Consider the following 13,278-nt stretch of genomic DNA (forward strand, 5'->3'; position numbering starts at 1 on the left):
TAATTATATACTACTTTAGTACTATTAATTAATTACATTATTTTGAATTAACTCTTACTACAGAACAATTTGCTTATAGTCAGAAGCGGGTAAATGGGTAGAGTAAAATAAGTTATTTGTTCATCCTCAAAGTCAGAAGATGGTCGTTGTGTTACTTTTAATGGTGGTTGGGAGCCAACTGAAAAGGTGCATTTACCGTCACCTACTATAGTTATAATAAGTCTATTTTATACCGTTAAAAAAAGAAGAGAGAACTCATTGCCGCCCAGAAGATGGTCAACATTAAGAAAACATGAAAGACTAATAGAATATGGAAACTGTATGGAAAAACTCATAACTAATTCTAGTTGCTCTCCGGTCACCTTGGCCTCTGCAGTACATCACGCACACAGGGAGCAGCTCCCAAAGAGAAGGTAACACACTGATGGAGAATTCAATTTATTTCGGTACATGAGTGTTGACTATTCAGACATCGACTAAACATTGAAGATGTATGAAATGATATTTCTGACATTACTCATCAGAAATAGGAGCGTTGTATTGCATTGTGAATTGTAAGGTTACTAAAAGTATTATACACAAAACAAACCATACATTTGAAACAATAATATGTTTTTTATCCAAAAAGGCATAAATAATTATTACACTTCTGTAAAAAAAAAAAAAGGTATATCCCAGGGTAGTTCATCTTCAGTCCTCGTCCTTGTTTGACCTTAGTACAAATGTCCGTTTGTTCTTCTGCACCTGGAGCTAAGGGAAAAAAGTTTAAAAAATAAACTTCAAACTTAAATCATTTTAGCTAAATATCAAACATAAATAAAAAAAATACAGAAATTTGTTTTGGTACATTTATAGTTATGGTATGAATGTACACTGTCCCTGTAGCATGAACAAATAAATAAATGCCTGGTGTTCTTAAATATTGTTAAGAGTTTTTGGTATTTTTATCAGAACTGATAGAACTTGTGGCACGCTAGAACAGAACACTTCTGCAGGTACAGTTCTGTAATGCTAAGTCAATTCTGCATTATAGTCCCTTTAAGGAGAGACACTACAGACAAAACTCTTTTTTCGGTAAATTTCATCACCCAACAGAAGAGCCTTCATGTGGAAAAAACTGCATTGTCAAATCTGAAACTTTTATTATTTAAAGTAATAACTTGTGTGTTTTGTGTTTTCTCCTATTAGGCCATAAAGAGCAGCCTTTAAAGTAGCATCTACAAACACCAAGCTCCCAGTGAATGTACTGTAAGGATTAGTTAATAATATAATTATTGAACTCCAAACAATTTTCAGTTAAATCTAGGTTTCTTAAATACTACAAAAGATATCCAATACCCGCTTTAAAAATGTTTTTTTTTATATGTCTGAAATATATGCAATTCTCAGACATAATTTTTAAACATGGACTGCTTTATGTCTATAGGAAAACTTTACATGACGAAAAACTTAACATTTCAATAATTATATTACAGGATATGTTTAAAAGTTTTAGCTCTAAAGTTAAGATTTGTTTCTAACCATAACAAGGTTGTTAAGATCTAAACTACAGGTACAACATTTTTCAATAAGGATATTTTGTTTTTTGCAGTGGCCATAAATAATGTACATCAGCAGACACAGAGGGAGGTGTTACCTTGGTTCCCTCAATGACATGAGGCTCTTTGTGTAGAGCATTGTTCAGTCCCTCCTCTGAACCAAACCCAACCCAGCAGAAGCCTTTGTGGAAACCCGTCTCTTTGTCCTGACACAAAGAAAGAAACAAGAAAGAAAGGTACATTAATGAATCAGAACAACAACAAAACAATTAAGTTGAACAGTGGTAAATGTATGCAGTTACAAAGGATTCAAACTCACAAATGGCAGCAGGCATTTCTTGACTTGTCCAAATTGGCTGAAATATTCCCTCACTTCCTCTGAAAAGAAAAAGTGTTTCATTAATTCTAACATATTATTGGTAATAAACGATACAAGCACAAAAACAAGCAATGTCTTTATGATCACTACTTTGTACATTAACAAAACATTAACCTGCAAAAATAATCCAAATCCTGTGCTTTAGTTTAGATCACCATTTCCACTGATAACCATCAAGCAGCTGTCACCCTTCAATGCAACGTTTTTACTGACTTTGACACGTTTAGGTCATGTGCATTTGCAGTTAAAAACACATTGCACAATGCACAGAAATTGCAACACACTAAAAGCACCACGAAAAAATAGACACTGTGAAAGTAAAGTAAGCTAAAAAAGATTAAGTTATTATGAAAGCATGAATGATGGTCATCGAGGTGTCTGAAGGTCAGTGCACTGTGGGTAACATAACATGGTTCTCCCTGCGTCCCTCGACCTCCCGTAGCCTGAGTATTTACAGAGAACAGAGGCACAGATTAAGTAAAAAAGAGGTGTGAAGGACTTACTGGTGGCTACAGTCCAAGGAACTTTGGACACGAACACCTCGAACACTTTCTTTGAGGACGCAGCCATCTTCCCTGCACCACGTGAGAAGGTGCGCGCGCAGGAAGGACATTGTCCGCCCTTTGTCGTCTACTGTTGGGATTACACATGTGCACGTCTGTAGAAATCCGATAATATAATAGATCCATGGTAGAAATTCATATTAATTGTTGTGCCCATGTATTTGTTTGAATGTGTTAGTGTTAAGTCTGTTTCAATTCGTAGTTCTTTTTTCTTTCATATTCACTTGTATGTATGTCCTCATGCAGCCGGTGGGTGGCAGCACTGCACCTTCCGCACCACACAGAGAAGAAGAACATGTCCAAGATGGCGGCTGTTATGGAAAGTGGAGAAGATGCATTCAAGCAACTTTTTAAGTTTTATAAGCGCAGAAAACCCCCGCCAGACTTCAGTGATGTGATCGACTTTTCCGGGAAAGTTTGCACTGGCAAGGTACAAAGGGACATAGTGATTTATCAACAAAATAGTGCTGTCAGTGCGCAGTATTCTCTCCATGTGCACATATTCATATAGGCTTTCAGTTAGACATGGCATGTGTACAGTCCTGAACACAAACTCAAGCAATACATGAAAGTAGTTACGTTACGATCATCACCGGGTTGTATGTGAGATATGCAGAAAGAGTAAGCATTGTAGGTTTGAATAAATGTAAACTGAAAGACTGTTGGTCCTGTTTTGTGTGTATTTATAGGTGGATCCGATCCAACTCAGCCCCAGAGCAGTGTCTGATGCAGCGGCCTCCAGTGTGGGGCTCAGACCGGTCCGGGACTGGAGAGCTTTTGGCCTTCAGGGATTCCCTGGTGAGTCTTCTGGATGGATCTATTATGGTCTACTTATTCTGGTTTAGGCAGGTCCACTGCACAAATTGTACATTGAATTTAATTTATTTCTTAATCTGTTTTGTGATTTCTGTAATTTCTTTGTGATTTTAATGCATTTTTCCTGTTGTGTGAAGCACTTTGAATTGCATTGTGTATGAAATGTGCTCTACAAATAAACTTGCTTTGCCTTGCCTTGAATTTGCACCGACAAATGTATTTAATTGTAAAGGAATATTAAAAAAAACACAAGATTAGGATATGAATCCCAATGGAGTAGTTGGGTCTGAAGGTTTCTGTGTGTTTTTGTTGAACAGGATTCATCTTTATCTCAAACCCCTTTCAGAGAGGCTCCCAGCCCTTCTGGATCCGACAGTGCCTGAAGACATACCCACAGAAGCCTAATGTGTGTAACCTGGACATGCACATGTCTCCCTGTGACACAAAGGACATATGGGAGCGCAGCGTGCACAGCCTCAGGTCAGAATGCGCTCTAATTTTCAATCGTTCATACATACAGTACGTGAGAAGTTTGATTCTAGTGAGGCAAAAATGGTTGGGCTTTATTTCAAGTATCTTTATTCTCCCAAATACAATTCCCAACAATTCCATAATACGCAAGCTTTCTTAGCTGCTTTGTCAAATATTTTCAAAAAGTAAATTTTTTTTAAACTTATAATTTGTTCACAAATAACCTGAAGTGTGTTGACCTGCAGTTCACCGTCTGCACCCAGACGCCATGAGAAGAGTCTGCTGGAGCGACTGCGCTGGGTCACCCTAGGCTATCACTACAACTGGGACACCAAGGTAGGAGCAGGCTAAAACATTTTGAACAAGGTTATTATCCTTTTCAAATGTGTTTGTCATCTTGTGCTTCCCAGCTGTACTCTGCAGACAATTACACCCCTTTTCCTGCTGATCTTCAGTCGCTGTCGCAGCAAATCACTTTGGGGTGTGGCTTCAGTGACTTCAGGCCCCAGGCAGGAATCCTCAACTACTACAGGAGCGACTCCTCTCTGGGCATCCACGTGGACGAGTCCGAGCTGGACCACAGCCGCCCTCTCCTGTCGTTCTGGTCAGTAGAATTCAAAGAGTTTGACCTCATACTTTCACGTTGCATAAGGCCGTAACCATGTATGTTTTGTGTGACAGTTTAAATGCTGCATGTTTATATTTATGTTTGTGTTGCGCCTTTTCATTTTGGTCTTTTAACGTTTTCTTCACACTTCCCTGGCAGCTTTGGGCAGTCAGCTGTCTTTCTTCTCGGAGGTAAGCAGCGTCAGGACCCCCCCACAGCCATGTTCATGCACAGCGGTGACGTGATGGTGATGTCTGGACAGAGCCGCCTCCTGTACCATGCTGTACCCAGGATCGTGCCCTCTCCTCCGGGCCTCCTCACCTCTGAGCTCCAGAACCCCCCCAGCCCACCTAACCAGCAGAACCAGAACACCCCCACAGAGAAGAGCTCGGTGCTGGAGCCGGTGTCGGAGCGGGACTGGACTGTGTGTCTCGGGTACATCCAGAGCTCCAGGATCAATGTGACGGTCAGACAGGTGCTGGGGGCGGAGCAGAACTTTCCACACAGCTGACCATGGCAAAACGTCCACTTCAGGACTGACAAAAATAAGTGGCGTTTGGTTTTATATCGCCCTGGACAAAGACCTTTAAGTGGAGGATGTACTTTAATGCGATTTACCATTCATGTGTGCAATATTTATTTATTATTAAAGAATGGATGGGACTGTGTTTCTGTGGATCTCCCTTCAGCCATGAATTTAAATGAATGCTTCCATCTCCAGGTGCCAGTGAATGTAAATAAAAAATGTCACCATAAAAATGGCTGTACATGAAACTGAAACTGGATCTTTATACTATAGAAAAGGCTCAATATCAATTTTAGTTTTACAACAATGCAAACACTTTTTTTTTGGATAATTGGATATAAAGTACTTTTTGACACATAATCGTTTTATTATTGTTTGATTGCAGTGTTATCTTGTTATAAATCAAGAAAGATCAGTATTAATACCAGCTCATATAAATATCTTTGATTCTTGATCTTTTTGATACTAGTTTTGAAATCAATTAGTGTCTGGGCTTGTTTTTGTGTTTTGTTTTTTCCTCTGACAACCGTAGTCATCATCAGTACCGTCACTGTTCTAATAGAAGGGTTCATTCTGTTGCCCTAAACCTGTGGTTGGTATGAACCTTATCCTAACATGAGCAGAGAAATGTTTTAACGCAGATTGATTGTGATGAGTACAAGCTTTATACCATTAAACTCATGAATGCACAGCTGCCCTCTGAGATGGTCTGACATGACACGGTTGAACTCCAGTTTGGTGATGATCCGATCCTTTGCCTGTAGCCTTCATCTCACCACACACTCTGGTTAAAGTCAAAGCCTTTGTTTAGCAGAAGAGACTTTATCAACATCAGGTGGATGTAAACTAGAACGGCTCGTCTGCCAATGTTTCACCTCCCACCACTCTGATTCATCCAATTTGTTTGAGATTAGATGAGAATCTGAGTTCATTTGCTTGCCAGTCCTTGTAAAAGGTGTAGTTTTATACTGCTGCACGGCCCCCACTCCTCTTGCTGCTGCCCAATAAAAGACATAACCACCTCCAAACCTGGAAACAGATGCACTCATAAAGGCCTTTGTAATTAGACTGGTGCTGCACCTGTCTGTGCGCCTCACATGACCTCTCTGAGGGCTCTCTGTGAGGACTCTTACTGAGAACACTCTTTTTGCTTGGTTTGAATTTTGTTTGGACGTTTTGGTTGCGCTCATTCTTGGTCACGACACACCAGACTGTCCACTAGGTGGCGCATTAGACAGGAGGAGGCACGCGCTCTAATCCTTGACCTTCTGCAAAGTTTGTCACACTGTTTGTAATGGAAAATATGTATCTGTAGCTAATCATCATCACTTTTTGAAAAGGGATTAAGTAAGCTTTGGTTAATTTTACAAACGAGAACTCGCGTGTGTCAAACTCCTTATAAACAGTGTAGGTGGTGCAGGTTGGGTTTGCTGTGCGTAAACCTCTTTATAAACTGTGTCATGTAGGCCTCCGGGGGTGTTGTATTTAGGGTGTGTGGCCCCTCAGTCTCCCGGGCCTCCGTGTGCGCGGCCGCGGCGCGCGGTGATTGTGAAACGGCAGCGCTCAAATGGAGCGGGGAGGATCTAATGTCAGAGCAAAGGCCCCGGTGTTTGTGGGACGGCCCAATGACGCGCCGTGCATGTCTCAATAAAAAGCACCACCAACGCTAAGTTGTAATGAAAAGGTGAGTGTTCAACACATCCATTGTTCCAAAAGGGCCAGAGGAAACACGCAACATGTGGCGGCATCATTAACAACAACAGCCGCAGCAGCAGCAGCATCTCCTCCTCACACTCACGGTAAGATCTGCTTCTTTTAGGCTGTCACATCATTATAAACATCTAGTGAAGACAGAGCATGTATTCCCAGGAGTCTTTGTAAGCCTATATTTAGTGTTTTATATTATTAAGGATGAAACTCTATTGGAAGACCTATCTTTAATAATGAAAAATAGGCTTTTTTCATGGACTGCATTTTTGAGTATTTTACATGACATATCTCCATAACACTGCTTTGTAAAGTGCAACTTTTGGACTGAATGATCAGTTTTACAATTCACATGGTGCTGGACACTGCATTAAAAATATCTAAACTTAATTTATGAAATTAACCATGAATTAAAGTTTTTTATTTCCCATTTATGCCTATAATATTGTTACATGAGCTACACTTAAGCTTTATATTTTCCCCCCAGCACATTAAGTGTAAAATGTATCTCTTCTCCCTGGCATGTATTTTGAAACAAAAGCCAAAATTGGACAAAATTACATGAAACACACGTCTCTCATGTCACTTCACTCACACATAATCCTTTCTGCAGTGAGACTGTGTGAAATACCTGAGGTATGAGCTACTGTGTGTCAGCGGCCACCAAAACAAAGCTCCTTTATTGTCTATTCCTACTGTACTCCTAATCAAACCAGATTGAACAGCTCTCAGGTATTTCTGCGTCAATAGTGTCACAGTAGAGCAGCAGCCCCAGGCACGTCCACGAGCAGGAACACCCATCCAGCCGCTCCACACTGACACTGTCTAATTAAATCACTGCCATCTTTATCAAAACACACAGCAGTCACTCCTTCTTTGAACTGTCCCACAGGCTTTTCTCACCTGTGAGGCCGTGCAATGGAGAGACACATGCTTTCCCATTATACTGAGACAATGTTATGATGAAATAAATGCAATTTTAGTGTTAAAACAGCCAAACCATGACTTTTGTAATTTCAGTCATAACTGCTTTTTTAAGACATACATATTCTATTTGGTTTTGTACTATAAAAAGAAGATCTGTTCAATTATACATATTTACATGTATGTACAATTATACACATAGTGAGAGTAAAATGTGTATGGAAAGTATCCAATCATTAAACAGCAAATTAAATTAGATGTTTTGAATTTTGTCAACTAGACAAATGTTTTAAGAGTGAATACATTTCATCCAAGGAAGAAGCTACTTGTTCCAGTTGACGGAGTTACATTTTCTTTTGCTGTGGAACCTACTTCGATGTATGAAGGATTGTGTACACTTCTAACCATAAAACTGTCCATTAACAATTATTCGTTTTCCTTGGCTCCACCGCTGTCACTCACTTTGTGTTAAAGGTTTGAAAAGCTTTACACAATCTCTTCTCTGTTTAATTCATTTTTACTGTGGATACTTTTTACTTTTACTTCACCGCATTTGAGAGCAGGTATCTATACCTTGTACTTCACTACATTTCTTAACTGAACTGAAAAGAAAAAGTACTTAACTTAAAATTCACTAAAATTCACCAGATAAATTAAGAAATTACGGTAATTTGAATTGACCTTTGTTGACCAGAAATCGACACAATTCTTTATCAAAATCACCACATTTAAAGCTTTAACAGTTGCCAAAATGTGTGTGAAATGCTCTTACTCTTTTTTCAAATATATTTTTAAACAGATACTTCAAAATGTTTACATAAGCAGATTTGTTTGAATGTGCTGCTTACACTTTTACTATTTTTGTACTTTTACTTACGATAACCAAAAATGTAATTAGATATAAGTATACATTTGTAGTTTCTAATTTTGCATTCCTAAATAAAAATGGATATAATTTTGTTTTTGTATTTCTCCACCTCTGGTGTGTTGCAAGCTCATGGGTTCTACATGTGTTTGTTAGTGACGATGCATCTATATTGCCTCTGATGAGTGAATGTGAGCGGGACAGTGTTGAGATTGTAAACTGCCCAGTTACAGTATTTCTCCATTTCCTATCATAGTTTGTAGCTCATTCAGCAGCACAATCTAATATTCCAATACTGTCTGTCTCCAGGTGCCAAAGCCATGGGCAGTAAGAATGTGGCTGCCCCGGTGCCCCTCCACCCATCCCTGTCTCTGGGCGGATACTCCTTGCTCCACAGCTCCACGGGGCTGCAGCTGCCGGCCGAGCACCTCCACAGCTACGGCTTCAGTGCGCTCCACGCCGTGCACCTGCAGCACTGGGCCCTGTACCCGCCTCTGCCCCTGTCCCGTCGAGCGCTGGCCAAGTTTCCAGCACACTGCTCCTCCGTGGCCTCCTTCCCCCTCTTCCCTCAGCTGCTCAGACCCAAACTCAGCTCCAAGACCAAGCCGCGTTTCGACTTTGCTAACCTGGCGGCGGCAGCTACGGAGGAGGACAGTCTGAAGGCGGAGGACCTGAGCGTGACCAGTGTCCACAGCGCCTCGTCGCAGCAGCAGCAGCAACCCCCTCACCCGGGTTATCTGTGCCAGGACAAAGTGCCCGCTCCCTCTGAGAGAAGGTCCAGTCAAGGCCGAATGCCCTCCAAGATCAAGAAGGAGTTTGTCTGTAAATTCTGTGGACGCCATTTCACCAAGTCCTACAACCTGCTGATCCACGAGCGCACGCACACCGACGAGAGGCCGTACACCTGCGACATCTGCCACAAGGCCTTCAGGAGACAGGACCATCTTCGAGACCATAGGTTTGTGCACTCTTTATATTCTCCTGTAGTGTTCCAGAAAAGCATGGTGCTGCCCATAAAGTCTAAAACCATGCTGACAATAAATGAGTTCTTTTATTATATTGTACACACTGATCATGCACATCAAATGCTTGTTTAAACATAAAAGAAGTAGAACAACTGATTTTTCACATGTTCAATAGAATTATTTTTTTCAAATGACTGAAATAGCAGCAACATACATTGTATTTGATCTTCTATATGAAAGATTTAAATCCTGCACTATTTCTTACACCCATAAAGTGACGGTTTGTACCCTTTTCTCTGGCCTATTCCAGGTACATTCACTCCAAAGAGAAGCCCTTCAAATGTCTGGAGTGTGGAAAAGGCTTCTGTCAGTCGCGGACTTTGGCTGTGCACAAAACCTTACACCTCCAGGTCAAAGAGCTGCGGCCGCCGAAGATCAAATGAGCCTGGTGCCCACGGGAAGCACAGGAGCGTGGATTGGACCGCGACCCAGGCCGTGCTGCAGAGGGACCAGATCAGGGCAGCATAAGCCAAAGACTTTTCTTAGCTCTTATACATAACTGTAAAATAACCAAAAGTTCTCACATATAACACATTCCACTGTAAACTTTAGATCAATATACCAAATGTATCATCTATTTTTTGCACTTTGACTTGATTGTAGATTTATTTGTCACTGGATTTCCTAAAATGAATATAGTCCTTTGTAATAAAGTGTTTTTACAGCAGGTTCTGTCCTGTTTTGATTGTAACATGTACAGCATATGACAAACAAGTAAGCAAAATGGTTTAATCAAACTATGTTGACAATGCAATAAAGTTTATTCTGGTCAAATGAAAAAGGCAGTTCTAGAAAAACACATTGAGTAGTGCCCCTGAATTTTTTTTAAATGTCAAACACCTTTAGTGCATAGTCATCTCAACTTACACAGCCTTATATGACCATTGGTTAGTTACTGAGAAGGCGCTCTGCTGAGAGACATTAAAGCCTGTCCAAGAGTATGTCGTACTAGGACTCGTTCATTGCTACTGCAGTTGAAATGAAGCGTTGCATTGTAAGACCCCAGTGACCACCAACATTATTAACATGAGATTTTACCTGCCTTATAACACTTGTCTATGTCACACACTGTTCTTGTTTAGTGGAGGTGGTTTGCAGCCTATGTGAGGGTGTGTGGCACAGGAACAGGACATAGTGAGTCTGTTCCAGGGAAAGACAGAGCGGAGGGAAGACATCAGTCTGTCAGCATGTCCCTGAGTCAGGGACAGGAGTGCCCTTCCACAGACCACTGTTCAAACTCTTGTGAGGTTGTGATTCGTGTCAACTCCAGACCAGTCAATGGGCACCATTGAAAACACATGCAGTGAGTGTCGGACAGGTGTCCGAGCTCTGCAGCCTGAATGTGTCCCCTGCAGTGTCATAAAGCAGGCCTTACGGACACATGAGGGACACATGACAGAGGGCATGAAGGGGTTACGGCACGTCAGTGAGGACCACTGACATCTTTATGGTTTCCCCTCTGCAGAGGTGAAGCTGCGGCCATCCACTGTCTGCTACTGAGCTGGAGCCCACATCAGGGGCCCGCACAGCCCCTGGCCAGAGCAGGCTCAGAGTCAGCCTTGAACTGAGCTTTGACTGTGTTCTTTGGGCCATAACACTTGCTATAACGCCCAGTGTTCAGGAACGCTGTGCAGATGCTCGCCATAAACAAAAGCAATTCCATTCCTACAACCAGCTTTTATAATGTCAGTGTGTCCAGTGTGTCCAGTGTGTCCAGTGTGTCACCTGTTAGGTGAAGAGTATTGGGTTGTGTCTTCACATAAAGTTATCACAGCTCATGAGCAGAAGGAGCTACCAGAGTCTTGTGTGACCAACCTCATGGAAAAACACTGTAATAAGTAAGTCTCTGTAAATGTTTCCAAGTCAAATAATGAAAGACAACAATGCACCTCAAAAGTCCAACTGTGACTTGTGACTTGTGTCCTCAGGCTGCTGTTTGCTCAACGTGTCCTAAGTATGCACACACCTGTACACCTGAACACACAACTACACATGACAAATGGGATTCAATTATAGTGCATGAAGTGCACTCTGGCCTGATGCAAGACTTGATCAGCTCAAAGACGAACTGCCTTGACCAGGCACTGAAGCAGCTCTAGAAGGTCTGTTCTGCTGTTCTGATAGCACCGGGGCAGTGGCGCCCCCCTGGGGACAGCCCTGTGAGGTGGGCCAGGGTTCAGCAAGAGGAGAAATGCCTCTGCAAACTCCTGCGTTGCTTTGTTTTCTCTGAAAACGCTACAGACAGTGGATATAGGTTTTCACCCTGAGATGCTTGACAATGTCTTCCCTGTACTGCTCTGCTCCTCACAGTGAGCAGGGCCTTCAGGGAGCTGCGTGGGCCGGGGGAAGGTGGGGGAAGGTGGGGGGTGGTGGACAGTGAGGCGCACAATCAAGCAGGAAAAGCATCCCCAGAATCCTCTGCCCTCTGCCAAAGTTAACATACACCCAGGGATTTGGTATCAAAGTTTCCAATATTTGGCTCCACAAACATAGTCACTGTGAAAACACATGCCTGGGAGATCCCCACCGACTATTCAAATAAAGCAGGTTTAATTATGAACATTGGGAAGTAACATGTTCTTTACATGCTCTGCTCTATGTACACATATCATTTTAGATGTGTTGGTGTATGGAGCAGGGCATGACACATGTCAGCATCAACAGCTCTGTGATGGAGTGTTGTGTAGGTTGAGTTAACCCTGTGTCCATAGACCACTCTGTGTGCCCACTGCCTGACCACCAGCCAGGCAGAGCACTGCAGAGCACTGCAGCCTCCACGTTTTCACAGTGGGTTCAAGTTTCCAGTGCTGCCTGTTTCCACACTCCGGGAAGCAGAGAAGTGAAAGAGCTGCAGGACCTGTGCCTGCTGTTTCAGAAGGCAAGAGCTCACATTCTGAATACTGATGAAAATGTGATAATCCTGCAGAGAGCCTGGGGAGCTCTGGAGGTCAAGCATCTTTTTGTCTTTGAATATGGGGGACCAAATGTTTATAGAGATCAGTATTAAGTCAGCATTTAAACATCTTTTGTCTTAGTCCACGTCCACATTGAGAATTATTGGGTGATGATGCACCATAAAGCTGCTGCTACTGGTTTGAAATGGCAAATGACAGCCAAACCTGAGATGCTGTTAGCTGTTGTACACTGAAGACACAACAAATCACAAAAATCCTCTTAGATTTACTGCAAACTGGTTTTGGAGACAATATCTGGCAACCAAAATGACTTTCCCATCATGATAAATGTATGTGGAACTGTGAATAAATCAATATTGTAATTGAAGAGTCGTGAGAAAACTGAAAAACAAACAAACAAAACAGATAACTCTTTAGTGCCATTGTTCACACGTTTATCAAGGAGGAATGGAAATGTACTTTTTTACAGCACAAAAACAAGACATTTAAAACACTGCAATGGCTCTTCAATGAACTGTCAGTGTCAGTAATAGTTTCATTTTACAAATTCATAATAATAATAAAAACATATAACCTTAAATTGATTAATTAATCAAAATAATGAAAACAGTGAGGCTTAAGATAGAAGAGTTAAGCAAAACCTGAACAGAAATAAACATAGAAGTGTTTATCTCCCTTATGGAACTTTCCCCATGTCACATTATGCATATTTTTCTCCTTTACACAAATATGACTGATGTTTCTAATAAGCCTCACCTCCCTAAAGCAAACGCTCTCTCTCTGACCAAAGTGCCACGGTCAGGGCTCGGCTAAACTCTTTTCATGTTCCACTGCAAACACAAGCCTCCATCAATGAGGAAAATTAATGATAATGATTTTACACCTGAAGTTAAGAGGACCGAGGTCCGAAACGCCAGCTCAAAGTACAAATAAGTAACAGTT

General features: G+C 41.6%; 3 protein-coding genes across 6 annotated transcripts; 2 read left to right on the top strand and 1 right to left on the bottom strand.

The window, feature by feature from the left end:
• Positions 1–422: 422 nt before the first annotated feature.
• slirp (SRA stem-loop interacting RNA binding protein) lies at positions 423–2,533 on the bottom strand. Its single transcript, XM_072457728.1, has 4 exons — positions 2,421–2,533; positions 1,858–1,916; positions 1,637–1,744; positions 423–750 (listed from the first exon to the last, which is right to left on the bottom strand). Exons 1-4 carry the CDS (start codon positions 2,485–2,487, stop codon positions 691–693), a joined length of 294 nt encoding a protein of 97 aa, XP_072313829.1. The 5' UTR covers positions 2,488–2,533; the 3' UTR covers positions 423–690.
• A 210-nt stretch (positions 2,534–2,743) lies between these two features.
• alkbh1 (alkB homolog 1, histone H2A dioxygenase) lies at positions 2,744–5,042 on the top strand. Of its 4 annotated transcripts, none has more exons than XM_072458079.1 (6): positions 2,744–2,910; positions 3,170–3,278; positions 3,614–3,776; positions 3,998–4,103; positions 4,178–4,371; positions 4,534–5,042. In XM_072458079.1, the coding sequence occupies exons 1-6, from the start codon at positions 2,776–2,778 to the stop codon at positions 4,883–4,885; spliced, it is 1,059 nt and encodes a 352-aa protein (XP_072314180.1). In that variant the 5' UTR covers positions 2,744–2,775; the 3' UTR covers positions 4,886–5,042. The 4 variants fall into 4 exon arrangements, with proteins under 4 accessions (XP_072314180.1, XP_072314181.1, XP_072314182.1 ...); XM_072458080.1 differs by having other exon boundaries at positions 4,013–4,103; XM_072458081.1 differs by having other exon boundaries at positions 2,750–2,910; positions 4,031–4,103.
• Positions 5,043–6,506: 1,464 nt separating this feature from the next.
• On the top strand, positions 6,507–10,088 carry osr1 (odd-skipped related transcription factor 1). The gene is made up of 3 exons (XM_072457622.1): positions 6,507–6,699; positions 8,706–9,354; positions 9,672–10,088. The coding sequence occupies exons 2-3, from the start codon at positions 8,717–8,719 to the stop codon at positions 9,802–9,804; spliced, it is 771 nt and encodes a 256-aa protein (XP_072313723.1). The 5' UTR covers positions 6,507–6,699; positions 8,706–8,716; the 3' UTR covers positions 9,805–10,088.
• The last annotated feature ends 3,190 nt before the right edge of the window (positions 10,089–13,278 follow it).

Source organism: Eucyclogobius newberryi, unplaced genomic scaffold (assembly GCF_026437365.1).
Source record: "Eucyclogobius newberryi isolate DKJ021-1_F unplaced genomic scaffold, fEucNew1.0.hap1 SCAF_21, whole genome shotgun sequence".
Lineage (NCBI taxonomy): Eukaryota > Metazoa > Chordata > Actinopteri > Gobiiformes > Gobiidae > Eucyclogobius > Eucyclogobius newberryi.

Coding starts and splice junctions, on each gene's coding strand:
- alkbh1 (XM_072458079.1), top strand. CDS start 2,776: ATGTCCAAGATGGCGGCTGTTATGGAAAGTGGAGAAGATGCATTCAAG. Junction 4,104..4,177: donor ACTACAACTGGGACACCAAG/GTAGGAGCAGGC, acceptor TGTGCTTCCCAG/CTGTACTCTGCAGACAATTA. Junction 4,372..4,533: donor CGCCCTCTCCTGTCGTTCTG/GTCAGTAGAATT, acceptor CTTCCCTGGCAG/CTTTGGGCAGTCAGCTGTCT.
- slirp (XM_072457728.1), bottom strand. CDS start 2,487: ATGGCTGCGTCCTCAAAGAAAGTGTTCGAGGTGTTCGTGTCCAAAGTT. Junction 1,917..2,420: donor TCCTTGGACTGTAGCCACCA/GTAAGTCCTTCA, acceptor TTTTCTTTTCAG/AGGAAGTGAGGGAATATTTC. Junction 1,745..1,857: donor AGAAATGCCTGCTGCCATTT/GTGAGTTTGAAT, acceptor TCTTTGTGTCAG/GACAAAGAGACGGGTTTCCA.
- osr1 (XM_072457622.1), top strand. CDS start 8,717: ATGGGCAGTAAGAATGTGGCTGCCCCGGTGCCCCTCCACCCATCCCTG. Junction 9,355..9,671: donor GACCATCTTCGAGACCATAG/GTTTGTGCACTC, acceptor GGCCTATTCCAG/GTACATTCACTCCAAAGAGA.